Source organism: Fundulus heteroclitus, chromosome 20 (genome assembly GCF_011125445.2).
Source record: "Fundulus heteroclitus isolate FHET01 chromosome 20, MU-UCD_Fhet_4.1, whole genome shotgun sequence".
Lineage (NCBI taxonomy): Eukaryota > Metazoa > Chordata > Actinopteri > Cyprinodontiformes > Fundulidae > Fundulus > Fundulus heteroclitus.
In genome coordinates, this window is record NC_046380.1 from 39,949,779 (window position 1) to 39,968,171 (window position 18,393).

At 40.1% G+C, this 18,393-nt stretch overlaps 1 protein-coding gene across 2 annotated transcripts in view; it reads left to right on the top strand.

Annotated features, from left to right (window-relative positions):
- Positions 1-18,393, top strand: part of LOC105934503 (contactin-4) — a 229,955-nt gene that overhangs the window by 138,898 nt on the left and 72,664 nt on the right. For both annotated transcript variants that reach the window (XM_036152151.1, XM_036152152.1), the window contains exons 5-8: positions 994-1,169; positions 6,036-6,131; positions 11,745-11,948; positions 18,180-18,282. In XM_036152151.1, the coding sequence (XP_036008044.1) occupies positions 994-1,169; positions 6,036-6,131; positions 11,745-11,948; positions 18,180-18,282 (579 nt within the window). The remainder of the gene's footprint in view (positions 1-993; positions 1,170-6,035; positions 6,132-11,744; positions 11,949-18,179; positions 18,283-18,393) is intronic.

The window sequence follows — 18,393 nt, forward strand, 5'->3', positions numbered from 1 at the left end:
GAAGTGCTTCCACACTGAATAGTGCATCTATATTTGGATCAAGGGTGTAGAGATCAGTGTTAAACCACGTCAGAACAGAATACACAGTTTTTGCCTTGACTTCACATTCTCATTTTCATATTAAAGAACGAACTAACTTCTGGGATTTCAGTGCTTCATGAAAACCCATAATAATGTCAGAATTATCGTATATTATTTGGTGATTGCTATGATATATATGTGGCAGTATGGAGAATGCTGTCACAGTGTGACAAATTTGGGAGTGGTGGTGCTTCTGTTGCAGTCTGGTTTAGCTGGTGCTAAATGATCCATGTTATAGTGTTAGATGCATAGAAAGTTGTTTTTTAGCTGAGGGAAATAATGATCCTACACCACTAAAATTAAAGCCAGAGATAGTGTTACAAGGGTATTTTGCAAATATTCTACACTTAACACCTTCATAAGTCAGTAGCAGCTTAAAAGTAAATATGTTTTAGGTAGAACATACCTTATTGCTGATATGCGTTTGATTGAGTAACACAATAACAAGCAAATATTAGCAGGTGAATTAGTCTGGCTATCTGCAGAGAGAGCCTGCAGTCAGCTACTCAGACATCATGCTGCTAATAGCTTGCCATCTTTCATCTTAAAACAATGATGCCTTAATAACAGTGATGCTAGTATTCACACAGTGACTGTCTTACAGCAGAAAACATTCTCAAAGTGGCTGAATTTGTGTATCTTGTAAGCAATGGAAAAGTGTTGTAGCGCTCTAATAGCTGACCTGACCAGGAGTCACCTTAGTAAAACTCTGCTCACTCTGGCACTTTCTCTACATCTCTTTACCGACTTTAAACTGTATTGATATGACAGAAAATGTTAGCAGTTTTGAAATCCTAACCATTTAAATCCTTGCATAGCTCGATACAACTAACTGGTTTCATGACTGATCTTTAGAAAGACTGGGATTTAGTTGTTGTGATATTTCCAAACTTAACATGTGGCATTTCACAGGTGGAAAGTGGATGGGAGGGATATAGACACGGACTCGGATCCAAGCTACAGCATTGTCGAAGGGAATCTGCTGATCAATAATCCTCATTTTATCAATCATGGAGGAGTGTATCAGTGCATCGCTACAAACGCATTTGGGACCATCGTCAGCAGGGAAGCAAAAGTCCAGTTTGCTTGTAAGTAATTTTTCTAGGCCAATATTTTTTTCTCAATTATGAGAACATCTGTAGTCAAACATAACTTGAATACAATAAGGTTGCAGGTAATGGTTACTAACACAATGCATCTCTTGGTTAGAAATGTCCCCAAATACAAGAAAAGTGTAACTATTCAGCATATGTACCATGACCACAAAAACCTGTGACGTTACACTAATATGCCAAAATCCTACATGTAATATTTAAGCAATAAAATAAATAAAAATAGAAGAATAGGAATATTCTATTTTGTCCCACAGTGGGGAAATTCAATTGTACCATCAGCCAAATGAACAACATTAGAAAGAAAATATGTACAGTTATTAAAAATAGCACACTCAATAAATTAAAAAAAACTGTGGAACTGAATTGGGTGGTTTTAAGAAATGTGCAAAATGTATGCATGTTTATGCATGGAATACACAAAAAGACAATTTACAAGAATGTAAAACTGCAAAACAGCAGGGATGTAAACACTTATTGAGTTTCTTGGGAGCAGTGAAGGTTATACAGTCCACATGCTGCTGGGGGGAAGGATCTGTGATAATGTTTCCTTGTGCATTTCGGATGCAGCAGTTTGTCACTGGAGGAGTTCTCCAGCTCTGCAACAGGTTCATGCACCCACCTACACTGGATCAAGGGGCCATCCTTGGATAGAGTTGGCCTTGCTAAAGAGCTTATCTAACAGATTCCTCTCAGGTTCAGAAAAGCTGCTGCTTCAACAAACTACTCCATAGAAGATCCCTGATGCCACCAAAGAGTCAAAAAAGGTCTTCAGGATTACCCCCTACACTCCAAACGATTGCAGTCTCTTTAGCAGGTAGAGTCTGCTTTGACCTTTCCAATAAAGACCGTTAGCGTTATGACTCCAGTCCACTTTATTGTTCAAGTGTACACATAGGTATTCATAAGAGTCCGCTATGTCAATATCAGTACCCTGGATGTTGACTAGTGTCAATTTGGTGGAATAAGCCTTCAAAACCCACCACTAACTCTTCCACACTAATGGTTGCTATATGCTTGACGCACGTACATTCTGCATGGAAATGAGACATGCAGACACAACATCTGCACCATTTATGTTTGGCTCTTCCTTTGAAGTAGCACTTTTCTACTAGACTCTAGAGGCAAGGCAAGGCAAGGCAAGGCAAGGCAATGCAAGGCAAGGCAATGCAAGGCAATGCAAGGCACGTTTATTTATATAGCACTTTTCAGTAACAAGACGAAAAGAGGCCAGTGCTGTGCTCCTCCACCTGTCACTCTACCTATATTTACCTGCCTCATTCTCTCTGCCTAGTGCCAGAACATCTCGTCTGCACTGGCTTTAGTAGAATCATCTGGCAACTTGTGTGGAAGGTAGCCTGGGAATTAGAAGATGATTTAAGACCAACCACTGGGGAATCTTCTTTAGATATGCAGAAGTCCCAACAGCCTACCTGCTGAGGTCTCATCTCAGCAGTCCTTTTGCACTGGGACCATACAGCTGTGGTATTTTCTGTAGTTTCAGGGTCATGTTGACCATGTATCGCATGATGACTCCCAGTTGATCTGCACAGCATCTGAGGAGCCTGGAGCTGATGCCATCTGGATCTGAAGCCTTTTGCATCCTTGATCGAGCCTAGATCTTTCGCAGCTCGTTCCTCACCTGATATGTTGAAGGGGGCAGGCCGCTGTAGGGGGAGGGTGGCTGTCTGATGGAGTACTCTGAAACGGGTAGTGGCTGAGAGCTGTGAGGTTCTGGGAAGAAAAGCACACAGTCGACAAAACCTACATCCACACGGTGCCATAAACTGAATCTCCCCTTTAGCAGGAAGAAACCTCCAGCAGAACCACCGATGCGGTATTTGCTTTGAGAATGTTGATGGAGAAGTAGAGAGAAGGTCAGAGGGAGCTGCATTGTCTTTTTGTAGATCTAGAGAAAGCATGTGACAGGGGACTGGGAGAGGAGTTTTGGTATGAGGGAGTCAGGAGTAGTAGAGAATTATATTAGAAGGGCAGTGAGATGTGTGAGAGCTGTAAGACGGTGGTGAGGTGTGCCCCAGGTCCATCACTCTGCTGTGGTGATGAACAGGTTGACAGATGATGAAATTAGACAGGAATCTCCATGGACTATGATTTTTGTAGATGGCATTGTGACCAATGGTGAGAGCAGGGAACAGGTGTAAGAAAATCTAGATAAATGGAAGTTTGCTCTAGAATGGGGAGGAGTGAGGGTTAGCTGTAGCAAGACACAATACATGTGTGTGTGTGTGTGTGTGTGTGTGTGTGTGTGTGTGTGTGTGTGTGTGTGTGTGTGTGTGTGTGTGTATGTGTGTGTGTGTGTGTGTGTGTGTGTGTGTGAATGTGAGGGACACTTGTGGGGCCGTGAAGTTACATGGAGCAGAGAAAAATAAGTTGTAGGATTTTAAGTACTTGTGGTCCAGAACAACAGTGAGTGTGAAAAAGAGGTGAAGAAATGTGTACAAGCAGATTGGAACAGATGCAAAAAAGGTTTTGGTTGTGTTGTGTGAGTATCAGCGAGAATAAAAAGAAAGGTGTTCAAGATAGCGGTGAGACCAGCAATGCTGTATGATTTAGAGACAGTGGCACTGAGGAAAAGACAGGAGGCAGAGTGTTGAGGTTCTCTTTGGTAGCGATATGGATGGATAGAATCATGAATGAGTACATGAGCACAGCTCATGTTAGATGGTTTAGAGAAGCTAGACTGAGATCATTTGGACATGTACAGAGGATGGATAGTGAGGAGGCCAATAAAACCAAAGAGGGGATTTATGGATGGAGTGAAAGAAGAGATAAAGGTAGTTGGTGTGAGAGAAAAAAGATGCAGATGGTGTTAGATGGAGACAGATGACTTGATGTGGCAACCCTTAAAAGGGAAAAACCAAAATACATAAAGTGGCTGAGAATCTTTAAAACCATGTATCATTTTCATTTCTCCTTCACATTTATGCACACAAGTGTCAGCACTACACAAATGAAAAGAACAAAGTTGAAAACATTAGTTCTGGAGCTGGGATCTAAGCCTGCTGTATATCGTCATCCAGAGGAATTTTCTTTCATTTTATTATCAGTGTCGCAATTAAATTAGCGCCACTGCACAGATATATACAGCTGTAAAACAAGTTCTCTGTGTCACAACAAACACGTTTGTTACTTACTGTTGACACATTTACCCTGTGACCATGTGGGCTTATAGGAAGTAGTATCTTTGCGGTTTTTCTGAAAAACAAACGTATCCTTTAGCAAAGTATATCTTGATGTATTTCCACATGACAGTGTGTTTCTGAAACCTATTAATCTGTAACAGGAGCTGGAAGTTCATGTCTGGCTCTTCATCCTCTATCTAAAAGGAAAAATCTAATAAGCTGCTATCTTGACTGCCAGGAAATTTGCTTCTGCTGCTGCTGCTGCTGCTGCTTATTGTTTCTTGAAGAAAGGACAATAATGACATTTGTGATTCTTCACAGTTTATCTTGCTTCACCATCAGATAACATTTGAGAAGTCATCACAATCACTACATATAGATGGCTGAAAGATTTTGTTAGAATACAAATGGTGTGTTTTGTGCATCAGTGTTTTTGACATTTTTTGACATGCTGAAAGGTAGTAAATAGATGGTTTGTGGTTGTAATGGGATGATATGTTTGCATGGAGCTGCATACATTGGATTTCTACATGTTTTCCTTGCCTTGCTTCTTGCACCTTGTAAGTAAAATTGTCCAGATAAGCAATAAACTACTTTGGATAAAATGGGTTTTAACTTTGGCAAAAATATTAAACTCTAAATCAGGTATATGCATAAACTCAAAGGTAAAGAAGTGTCTCGCATCCTCAATTGTGGTCATATGTCACTTTAGATAAAAAAGTAGAATCCCTTCTTTTTTGTGATTTATTTTGAGCTACTAGTGGCCTTTCTTTGCAAGTTTTGCAGCCTCTGTTCATGGGGCACCTTCTACTCCTGCCTGCGGCACCCCAGTTAAAACCTGTTTTAACTAAATAATTTTAATTAATAACTGATATGTAGAAGGAGCAAAGAAACAAACAAACAAAAAATATATAATTTAAAGCTAAGTTCTTTAAAGATATTCAGTCTGCAACAACAAGTGTTGATTCTCTGACTGCGGCCTGAATGCAGAAAAAAACTTGTTGTTTTACGTGTTTGTAGAATTAGATGGAAGGAAGAAGGCTTCACTTGATTTTGGCAGGATTTTTAATTAGCTGAGCGCTGATTTGACCCCTGCTGATATTTGCATGGCCTCTCTAGAGACCTGTTGGTATTTCTAGGGCTTTAGGATTGATATGTCTCCCTGCTATTTATTCTGTCATGCTGCAGACAGCAGTGTTTAATTAAAGGTGAAAGCTCGACTGCTTGCTCCTTGGCCCAATCTCTTGCAGGTGGAGAGGAAACTAACAGGGCAACCTGGTGGTTTTTATAGGTGGTTTTGCATAGTGGCTTGCAAAAATGTCCGTACTCCTTCAACTATTTTCCTTTTGTTACGTTAAAGTGACAAACTTCACTTTATAGTTTTTGGATTTTTTTGGTTTGGGGGGTTGGGGGGGTGTAATGTCTATCTCCAACTGTCATTGGTCAAGACTCCTGGTTGCCAGTCCAACACAGGCCAACACAGAGGCATGCAGGACAGACAACCAGCTGAACACACAACCTACTTTGTGTTTTTCTGTTACGTAAATTGCCGATGAAACACATGGACATATGTTATAAAAAAAAACTTCCACAGGCTAATGCATACCAAGCTTTATAAATAATCTATAAGCCAGGTGAACATTTTTGTTTTTTGACAGTCACACCCTGACAGTTTATCATTTTCTTTCCTATCCAACAGTTCTGCAGAACTTCACCCGGAAGCCGAGGAACACAGTGACAGTGAGAGAGGGTCAAGCAGTGGTTCTCCTCTGCGGCCCGCCGCCCAATTACGGAGGTACTGAGCTCCTGAACATAACTCTTCTGAATTGTCTTCCAGTTTCGCACTCCTGCTTGCCTCAGCACTCTTTATTGTTCCTCAGTCTGCTGCTTATTATCCTCCAGCAGCGGCGTTGTGATTCTTTTGTTTCTGAACCCTCCCACCTGCGTCCGCCGCCGTCGCCGTTCTGTTTCTGACACTCTGCTTTCCTCTCCCTTCCCCTTATCTGCCTCCGCTCCACCTGCCCAGACCCCTGCCTTCATCTGTAGTTCACAGTCTTACACTTCTTAACCTTGAACTCAGTTTTCTTGCCCATATGATCTGTGACCGCGCTGTCATCTAGAAAGCCTCCACAGCTCCATCTCATCCAGCTGTCATATATGTCCCCACCCAGCCACCCCCCCCGGTTGCGGGCAGGTTATCTGCTGGGTAATAACGGCGGCCAGTAGCTGCTGCAGGAGCGTTTATACTGTGGCTCAGCTGTGAGTCGGCTCATGTGTCTGGGTGCTGCTGATTAGCGGGCCCTCAAAGGGGTCCGCGTTCCTGCAGCTATTTGGTGCCCGGCAGCACAATTTCACGCCTCCACAGCAGCCTTTCTCCGCTCTCTGTTTCCAGCCGAATCCTGCAGCCATGTGGAATTCCATGCATTAGCATTTTTTAGCCCTCCGATCCTTCGCCCCTTGCGTTCACCCTTCGCCCGTTGAATGCACCCATCTCTTTAGTTTCCACCCTTAAAAGGATCATAGTCGCACACTTGATGGGATTTGCACTGGGTGATAATGCTAGCTTGAGGTGTTCTCGAATTGAAAATGTGAACTGAAATGTGTTTTTCCTTAAATGTCACGACGTTCGTATGATGTCAAAGCTGCGCTAATGCGTGTCCAAGCAATTCTTGAGGAAATCTACTATGCACCTTATTAAAGGAGGATTCATTTGAAGCTTATCTGAGCAATCAATACCTAAGTGGCCTTAAAGGAGCCACACTGAGAGTTAAACTCTGTCGGAGGACATGGGATTATGTGCCTGCAAGTCCTCTGTTGCTGTGGGACTGCAGCTCTTAAACAGAGCCAGTCTCTGATAGTCCTTAATCATGAAAGGTCTGTCAGTTCATGCCCTGACTTTCCACGTAATGATTTTGAATCACAGTTTTCCCTGAAGGAAGCGAATGGAACTTTTTAGCAGCTGCTAAGTCAGACAGACTGTAGAGTGTAGAATGCCATTCGTTTGATAAGGGAGGGCTGCAGTAATGGCTCCATACCTTGTGTAGCCCCTGCAGACTTCTCAAAATCCCCTCCTCCCCTCATGTGGAGTGTTTTTCTGCACATCTCCACTCTAATATGCTCATCCAGCCTTTCCTTTCTTCGTTTTGGCATGTGCCTTATCAATCTTTGAGATAAGAGTGCAAATGTCCTTGTTTAATTGTTGGTCATTGAACCTTTTTTACATTTTGCAACAGCATTGCAGTTTAATGGATTTTATTTTCATTGACCAACACAAAGCAGTGCACTTTTAGAAATAATAAAAAAAAGACAATCTGGACAGTTTGCTGTTTGCCTAAGAAAAATTAAGTTCCACTAACTGCCTCCCGAAGTCACGCAATTAGTAAATACAGTCTGCCTGTGATTAGTTTAATCTGAATATAACTAATTGGTCGATGAAAGCCTATGAGATTTGTTGGAGAACATTAGCAAACACACAGAATAATGAACGGCAGGGAACGCACTAGACAGGTCAGAGATAAGTTTGTTGTTGGAGGCAGTATCATGCTGTAGGAATGCTTTTCATCAGAAGGGTTAGAGAAGCTGGTCAGACATGACACGGCGGTAGATGCAGCTAAAAACAGAACAATCCCGCAAGAAAACCTAAGAGGCTACAAACAATTAGCATGAACCTAAACATAAAGCCATGCCGCACTTTTCAGATTAAACATTTGTAAAAATGTTTCAAACACAGCCATCCTTTTACTTCCACGTCACAAATATGCTCTACTTTGTGTTTGTCTATCACAAAAAATGAATTAAAAATTGATAAAATTAATTCGAGATTATGGTTGTTCTAAAACATAAAATGTGTTTTTTTCAAGGGACTATTTTTACTCATGGGTAGAGGAAATCTAAATAAAAAAAAAAACATGTTGAAATACTATTGCTGAATATTGTAATGGCCATATATTAAATACTTATTTCCGTGACTGTTTTTTCACAACTGAAATTCTCCCATCATTTTCTGTGAACTAGCATCTCATCTAAAGAAAATATATACTTTTACCGTACTGTGTGAATCAGACCAAGTTTAAGCAACTGGCCAAATACATCATTGGCATGCAGTGTATGGATGCAGAGAAATATATCTAAACAAATATTATCTGCAAGGAACCCTTTGTGACTGCAGCAGGAAGCACTGATACCGCAGTGATATCAGGATTTAACATATATTGCTACACGACATTCTTTAAATCACACCACAGGGAAGAAACTAGGAAACCAAATTGATCAGAAAAAGCTACATTTCCACGATACAATTATTGGCAACAAAAGTGTTTTCTTCCCTTAGTCAAGACAAGCCTACAAATAAATGACTCCAATTGAAATGACCGATTTTATTTTAAACTTAAAACGAAAACATCTTATGTTCAAAACTATTAAATCCATAAAATGTGGTTGTCAGCGAGTTTTTTCGTGTCCAGGAATTCCCTGCATTACAACAAGAGTTCAGGTGTAAGCTCTGGCTTTTACTGGCATACATACTCCTTAACAGAAAACCTTTTGACAAGGTTGACCTTTTTAGTTATGTGTGGTCTGTGAGATAAGACAAAACTAAGAAAAATAAGAGAAAAGGAGAAAACCCTGTGGATGGATGGATGCATGGATGGTCTTTATTATCTTATAAAAAAAAACATTACAATATTGTTTTATTTCTTTATACAGGTTGCCTCACTGAGATCTACGATCCCAGTGACATGAATTTATTAACAGCCACTTGGTTAGACTGTAATGTAAAGGAAGACATCATTTAAAACAGCCAAAAAGATATCTATCCTATGTACAGATAAAATAGGTTGCAGATACAGAAAAGAGCAGCAGAAACTAATACAGTCAGTTTGTGTTGCTATGTTGTTTGTCTGCGACTGTTAAGGATTCTTAAGGCTGTTGAATAGAAACAGTCCTATATTCCTGCTCTAGGAGCCTTGGCTGCCCTGTACCTTCTGAGCTGAGGTAACATGTGGTAGCAATGTTCTCCAGAGATGGTGGCCGATGAACCTTTTTCCGCAGACATTACCACTCTCTGGAGACGCTTCTTATCTGCAGCCGAGCACCATGAATGCCTCACCGTCGGGTGACAGACTCACCTGCGGCCCTGTAGAATGTCACCAGTGGCCTTTTCACTGTGTTGGTCCTCCTGAGTATTCTATGAAAGCAGAGTCAGTGACCCGCCCTCTTCGCTGTGGCCACAGAGAGGTCGCCAGACATGATAACCGTGAGGAACTCGAAGGGCTGGACTCTCTCTCTACACACACCGTGTTGATGTGTGGTGGGGATGGGATGAGGTCACACTTCTCCCTGAAGTCAGAGACCATCTTCTTGGTTCTAGAAGTGTCAGACACAAGTGTATGTTATGTCACTCGTATGGTAGTAAAATGGCACAAATAACACTTTATTTATGAGACTTATATTTACTTTGCTGTCAATCAATTAGAATTGTTATTTTAAATGTATGATTGGATTTAATCACCTATGCTTCAAGGGGGTTCAGAGTTTCTCGTTGGACAGTGGCTGCTTGTTTATTCTTTTCAGGTTCAGAATATGACTCAGTGTATCAGACAGATACACTTGGAATTTTAATACTAGAATACAAAAGATAAAATACAGTAAATAATGAAGAGCCTTCAAAAACAAACAACCACACATGGAGACATTATTTTTCCAAACTCTCAACATAAGGGTTTCAAAAATTACAGTCAATATTATTTGGATTTAAGTTACTCATGGGAAAAGTATATCAAATATTTTTTATTATTATTTTTAAATTGCATCCTTCTCATTTCACGGGGGAGTGCAACAGGAACATAGTCTGAATTTGATTCAGTTTGAAAATCGAGATTGGATTTTGCTAGTTTACTAATCTTTGAAGACTCTTCAAAGACGTCGTGTGTCCCCAGATTAAGGCACGAAAAGGCCCCGTGTTTGAACTACAAGATATACACCAGTACTGACCCAAAAGTACAAGTAATGCAAACACAGATTTGGCGATAACTGTATAAATAAATCTGTGGTTTTGGGAATCTGTATTGTGGAGTGATGGCTCAAAACTGGAACCTTTATTGCTTGTAGATCATGTCTGGTGAAAGAACTAAACAAAAGCTGGAAGAAAAAAACCTACCAAGCCTAGATTGAAGCATGGTGATGGCTCAGTGGTGCTCTGGGACTGCTTTGCTTTCTCTGGCACTGGATACCTGCAGTGTGTGAAGGAAAAGATGGATTTAATAGTGTGACAGGAAAATATCATGCTGTCTGTTAGGAAGTTCAAGCTTGTGACATAATTGACGCTTCCAACAGAAAAATTGTCCTTGGTAAGGATATCTTCATGTCCACCAAGGCTTGGCGGCAGAAAAAGGCCAGGAAGATATTCTAGTGGTTATCAAAGACGCCCGACTTGAGCTATATTCAAGCTCTGGTGGGATTTGGAATATATCGGAATATATGGTTGGAACAAATACGCAGAACACAGTTTGTTTAATCAACGTGAGGCCTGTACCCAGGAGTAATGAGCAAAGAGTGCTACCAGAAGTTTATGTGTGGCATTTTCAGCACATCATACTAACAAAAAGTTGCTTAACTGAGCTGCTTGTCATGAGGGGGTAGGATAAGTTTGAAACTGCAGTTGTCATTAAAAGTGGAATTTTATGTGCAGTTTGGTGTGGCCTGTTGAAAAATGCATCTCAAAACAGTTAACATGAAAGTAGTTTGTAGCACATCAGTTGGCCAGAAAAGGCCACAGAGGGAAAAGAGCGATTGTAAATGTGGAACTACGTATCAATCATGTGTTATCCTAGAGGGAAGGAAAAAAAGGCACTAAACAGACGTTCAGTGATAAAAGTTAGAACACAAGAATATTAGTGTGTTGTCATTCCCATTTTAAAGAAAGTTAAATTTCAAGGTACAGTCCGGTATTCCTGTGTTATTAATTCTGCCATTTCTTGTTGCATGTCAGATCCTCTGACAGTTTGTTATCCTACTTTGTTATGCATTACTCTTCATGACCTTCAATATCGAGTCTATAATATGCATTCACCTCACTTCTGTTATTAAAAATCTGCTGCTGTTGTTTTATTTTTTTTTATTTTTTACCTAAACAACTGTGAAACTTTCCCTAACCCTTTAAAAGCCCCACTATGGCTGCTAAGAGTTGGTGTAGATGATATGTTATAGGATTCCTTTCTTTTTTAAGAGGCAGAAAATAAAAATATACAGTATAAGCAGACATAGTCCTTCATTCCATTTATTTGTTTGGTGAAGAAAAAAATAACTCAAAGCATATTTAGATTATTTTTCTTCTCTGCCTCATCTCTTTTTTTGATAATATCATTGCAAATAACCACGTCGCAATTCTTTTGTCTGTCATTTTCCACAGAGATCAAATATTCCTGGGTTTTCAATGGCCAGCACAACTTCCTGCAGCAGGACGCGCGCCGTTTCATCTCTCAGAGGACAGGCAACTTGTACATAGCAAAAGTTGAAGCCTCAGACGCGGGGAACTACACGTGCGCAGTGAGAAACATGATGACCAACGCCACGGTGTTCAGCTCTCCAACCCCTGTGGTGGTGCGGGGGGACGGTAAGCATCTCCTGTCCACCGTCTGGTTATTTTTGTGCACCGAGCTGACACGCACCTTCGTTAGGCGGGTGAGCAGAGATAAGTCGTTTTTCTAGAGCATTAAACTGTTTTTTTTTTTTTTTTCATTTTAGCTATTGGCAGGGTTTATACACATCTAAAAAACCTCTGAGGGTTTCAGGGTTATGTGTGCGAGACAACCTCTGTATCTACATGAGGGCACATATTTACATAACCAGACTGCATGCAGGCTCGTGTACGCCGAAGAGCTTGACACCAGTACAAATATCCACACAGTTCAGGGTTTCACTTCATGCTTGCACTGCAGCAGATGTGCAATACAAACTCATCCGTCCACTCCCACGTTGTCCTGTGTCTGACCTCGCTAAGCATGCTACGCATCCAGTGTCAGCTACAGTTCCTGGCATATACATTCATAATGTGACAGACCAACACAAAGTGATCCTGATCTGTGAAGGGGAAGGAGGATCTACAATTTAATTTGTTTGCCGTGTTTTACAAAGCTTTATTAGTGTGCTGTGCATTTGTATTCAGCCTTTTTAATCTGACACCCATAAATAAGACCGATCAATTACCTGCAGGAGTCACATAATAAGCTACCAGTGCGTTCTTTGGGAAATGAAAGAATGTGTTAAAAGGACAAATATTAAGAATATTTTTTATGTTCTTGATATGATGTAGTAATAGTTCCCCAAAAGTCATCTAGGAGACTGTAAACCTGCCAAAGAAGACCAAATGAAATGTTGCTGTTTTTTTGCCTTCATATGGAAAAACGCTATGTGTGGCTTAAAATGAACAATCACCCAACATAAACGTTCCGAGTGGTGAAACACAATAGTAGCTGCATCATGCTGTCGGGATGTGTCAGCGTAGATGGAGTTGGAGAGAGGGAAATATTAGGACATTGTGAACGAAAACCTGTTAGAAGCTGAAGAAGAGTAGAGGCTGTGTAGGACACTCAGCTTCACTAACCAGAATTAGGTTTATTCTGCAAGTTTGTGCAGATTAACAAGGTATTTAATAAAAACATTTTAAATATAAATATATGAAAAGCAGGGTCCAAAATTAGCACTCGCCGGACGCCAAATGCTAGTAAATATCCGTTTGGCGAGCAAATCCTAGAGGGCTAGCTTCCACATGGCGAGTAAATGTTTGCACCAACTAACTCGTGTTTTTCAGTTCATTATTTGGGTGGATGCTTCTTTATGTTCCTCTGCTTTCAGCTTGTATGACAACAAACATGCACGTACACGAACACTCGCACATGTGAAGCAAGAACTACACCAACTACGTCATGCCCGTTTGCTAAGAACTATCATTTAGCTCAGGCTAATTACGTTGCGGATTATGTGGGGATATTTAGCAGAATTAATATTTTGGGCAGTAAAAAAATAGGCTTGGCCGGCTGATTCTTACATCTACCGGCCACCTTGGCCGATGAATAAGGGACTTAATTTCAGACACTGATTAAACGGAGAAATACAGTGTGTGTGTATATGCATATATATATATATATATATATATATATATATATATATATATATATATATATATATATATATATATATATATTAGGGCTGGGCAACGATTAAAATATTTAATCGCGATTAATCGCATAATTTGCCTGATTAATCGCCCTGATTAATCGCATTGTATTTACAAACTCCAAGAATGAATTCAAAAGTAGTGTAAAGAGCACTTTTATTTTAATGTTCTGCTACCATATGAACAAAAGTGTTGTAACATTTGTAGCACTTATCAGTAACACATATTTAGTGTAAAGCTCAACTTAGACATGTAAAACAAAAAATAGCAATAATAATAAATTAAAGCTTATTGCCACTGACATGGGGAAAAAAATCTACCAAAAACAGGCAATTTCTGAGGTAACAGCAGGGAGCAGCATTACCATTTTATGTTCAATACCAAAGTTTAACTTGGCAGTGGTTACAACTAACTTGTTTCTGTCATATTCGATGCTGGAAGAACTTTAAACTGAAATGCTTGCTAACTCGATATGCTTGCGTTGCTTGCGTTTATTTGACGTTGACACGCGGTTTTTTGTTGTTGCTTTCTCGCGTGCATATAGTGAATGGCAGGGAAAAACAGGCAAAAACACATGGATACTTTGAAGAGAGAAGCGACTTCACCGACGGCGTCGATGCAGACCCCGCTCCGCTCCGCACAAAACTTGTTCCGTTCGGCAACTCACCGCCTCGCCTAAGCAAATTCCTGCGGGAAACACCGCCTTCCGGATGTCGGCTTTGTTTTTTTCCGGCCAGCACCTTTCTTCCTCTTTGAATGCGAGGTTTGGCTGACAGCGAGGTTATTGGCGCATTATCGCCACCTACTGTTCTGATTCAAACCCCTACACCGCAGCAACAGACCTTCACAAAATAAAAGCATGTGAGCAACATGCGTTAACTTGCGTTAAAATAAATATCGCCGTTAATAGTCTAATGAATTAACGCGAAATTAACGCGTTAACTTGCCCAGCCCTAATATATATATATATATATATATATATATATATATATATATATATATATATATATATATATATATATATTTATTTATTTATTTATTCCATCAGTAAGCGTGTCTGTCGCTTCTCCTGCAGTTAATTAATGAATTATTTCCACCTGTGGCCATATCACCTTTCAGTGTTTATTGCCTGGCTTCCAGCAACTTATCTGATAAACGCGGTGACCGACCAGGGACCTCCTTATTATTCGCTGTTATGTTTTATTTAAAACTCGAAGAGTAAAGCGCTAGCTAAGGCTAATTTAGCATGACACGCTTTTTTTTTTGGCAAGGGTCGGAATATGAAACAATGTCCTGCATTTGACTGGGTCCGTTTTGGAAAAAAGTAGAAAAATAAAAAATTTCACCTGCACTTTTCTGAACTAAAGAAGGCAGAGCTGCAGTCAGAGCGGCTATCAGTCAATATGCAGCAGCTCCACCTGATGAGCCGCTGCGCACCAGTACACTCTTAATAAAATGACAAGGATTTTGTTGTGTACAGATTATTAAGTAAACTACATCAAAAAATAAACTGCAGCTACAACATGGACTGGAGAGCGGGTTCTAACTGGGTGAGGCCAGAGGTGATTCTCAGAGAGCTTTTATGAAGTTATTTTTTTATTTTTACACGGAGTGGAGCGCAATGTGAAGCTTCACTGTAGAAGCAACTCGTACTAAAAACCGCTGAAAAAGCCTTCTGTCTGTGGATCTATGGACTCATTTTACTCCGACCCCAAAACACCTGCCAGACAGACAGTACTGCAGCCAAGATTACCTTCAACAATATCTAACTTTACAAAATACATTAATAACATTTTGCTAATTAAAAATATTCATATTTAAAAGCAAGTTATGTTTTTTTCTGATAAACTTTGAGCAATTTTATTAAACTTTTAAAAGATTTAACATCCCATCCTTCATCGATTTTCTATACCGGCTTTTCTCTACAGTTGTGACGTCAAGCTGTATCTGATGGGGAAACGCAGCTCAATGTCACACAGGGTCGTGTGTGTGTGTGTGGGGGGGCTGTCCATCCTGGGCAGGTCTGAGATTTAAGTTTTATTAAACTTCAAAAAAGTTAAATAACCCCTTCTTATAAACTCATGAGTTGTGACAATTAATTGTTGAGCAATAACAGGCAAAGCAGAGAATGATTATTTTAATGTGCGATCTGTGTTAAACTAAAATGTATGACATCATAGTGTTGGTTAGGTATCCTGCATTGTCCAGGTTGTGGTTGGTCTTGTATGTTCATAAGATTGGTTTCTATTGAATGTGACAGGGAGCCAGTGGAGTTAATGTTCAGGTGTGAAGTAGATGATGTAATGATGCAAACTGCTGTCTTTTGTACTAGTTGTAGTTTATGGAGGTTTTCTGGAGGACAGAGAGGAAAGGGAGCTGAAACTGTGAAGTGGACTGTGGACCAGTTTGGCAAAAGTGTTCTGTGAAGGTAGAACTTGATGCTGCAAATAAGAAAGTTAACCAGGTGATGATGTGGAAAGTGAGGGAGAGGATGGGAGGCTGTCCAGGATGCCACCAAGGCTCTGAAGCTAAAAGGTGGTACAGAGACAGGAATGGTCATTGCATATTGTAAAACTACCAGATTTGGTAAAAGATGACTTTGGACAATAAGCAAGTGATGTAACTAATGTGGCATTATTTCCAAGGTCCCGGGAATATTTGGGCTGACACGAAAAAATTTTCAGTCAAACTGATTATTTTTGCTTAACCCATGATATATATATATATATATATATATATATATATTGGGCAAATGAGTTTTCTCCGTAGTGTGTCTGGGCTCTCCCTTAGAGATAGGGTGAGGAGCTCAGTCATCCGGGGAGGACTCAGAGTAGAGCCGCTGCTCCTCCACGTCGAGAGGAGCCAGTTGAGGTGGCTCGGGAATCTGGTTAGGATGCCTCCTGGACGCCTCCCTGGTGAGGTGTTCCGGGCACGTCACACCGGGAAGAGACCCAGAGGAAACACAGGACACGCTGGAGGGACTATGTCTCTCTGCTGGTCTGGGAACGCCTTGGCCCAAGTGGCTGGAGAGAGGGACGTCTGGGCCTCCCTACTGAAGCTGCTACCCCCGCGACCCGACCCCGGATAAGCGGAAGAAGATGGATTGATGGATTATTAATGTTATTATTATTATTATTATTATTATTATTATTATTATTATTATTATTATTATTATTATTATTATTGTTATTATTGTTATTATTATTATAACTACAGGGGACCATATTGAACAACTGGCTGACTAGCTGAATGGTTTCTATTGTAGGTTTGAAAAGCCCAAATTCACACATCTTCCCTGCTCCAACACCATCTTCAAGCAATCACCTCCTCTGACAAAACCAACAGACTCAAGAACAGTTTCTTCCCACAAGCCATCACTCTGATGAACAACTGACTTTGATTCACAGTGTCAAAAAAAAATCTCTTGTGCAATAGACCAACTCCACCTACCTCACGTACACAACACCACATATAATACTTGCAGCATTCTCATTCTCTGCACTCTTCACATAGTGGGCTTGTTTGTTGGTATGTGTATGTGAACCTGTACATAACTTCCACCTCTGACATGTGCATACCTGGCAAATTAAACCAATTCTGATTCTGATCAGTGACAGCAACCGTTTCTCGACCGTATCACATAACGGAGCTGACTCTCATGACAACTCAAAATTGTAATCTGTAATTTAAGTATAACTTGATAAAATTCGCAGATGTCCAGAGAAAGTCTAATTTTAATGTATAGTTGCCCCCCCGACCCCCCCCCCCCCTTATTTTTCTTCTCCCTGCCTGCTTTGTGAAAGAGGGGTGGGAAGAATGAGAAACTAATTTGAGTTGATCTTTACCTTTATGTTCTGTTCTTCACATCGAAAATGAATGAATACACACACACACACACACACACACACACACACACACACATATATATATATATATATATATATATATATATATATATATATATATATATATATATATATATATATATATATATATAAACGGTTTAGCAACAGCAAGCCTGAGCAGCCAGACTTACACTGGATTGGGTTATATTCAAGCATTCCAAGCATTATAATAGCTTAGACCTAAATCTAATACTAAATATTCAAAAGCTGCTCTTCATCTGATTGGAGTGAGCTTGAGCTCTTTCGCAGTGAATGGTTAAAAATGCTGTTTCTAAATGACTTGCAGATGAAATTGCAGCTAAAGGTGGTACTACATCAGATTGACTGAAAGAGGCTGGACACAAATTCACAACACACTTTTCAGATGTTAGAGGTTACATGAAGCTACAGGTTGATATCAGTTGTTGGGAAAATGCCAGAGGATTCATACAGACACTGAGCAAATGACAACTGTGACGTACATACAGTTTTGAGTTTGTTAAAGGAAGTTAAAAACAACAAATCTATCTACTTCCATTGATTAGTTGTGTGTCCTTTATGTTCTTCTCTCACCTAATTCACCAAATATATATATATATATATATATATATATATATATATATATATATATATATATATATATATATATATATATATATATATATATATATGCATATATGCATTGAAGTTTTGTGGTTGAAACATTACAAAATGTGAAATTTAGAATATTTGACACACGGATTGTGTTCTGATTTGTGGGATTTTTCTTTTGGCTGTCCTGTAGTGGTGATGGGGGAATATGAGCCGAAGATCGAGGTTCAGTTTCCCGACACCCTTTATGTTTCCAAAGGATCATCAGTGAAGCTGGAATGCTTTGCCTTAGGAAAGTAAGTGTCACACACACCATAGTTCACTTGGGGAGATGGGTTTGAAGAAGCTCTCTCTGCTGCAAAAAGCTCACAGACGCGGCAACATCAGCTCTTGTGGTCAGCGTGACC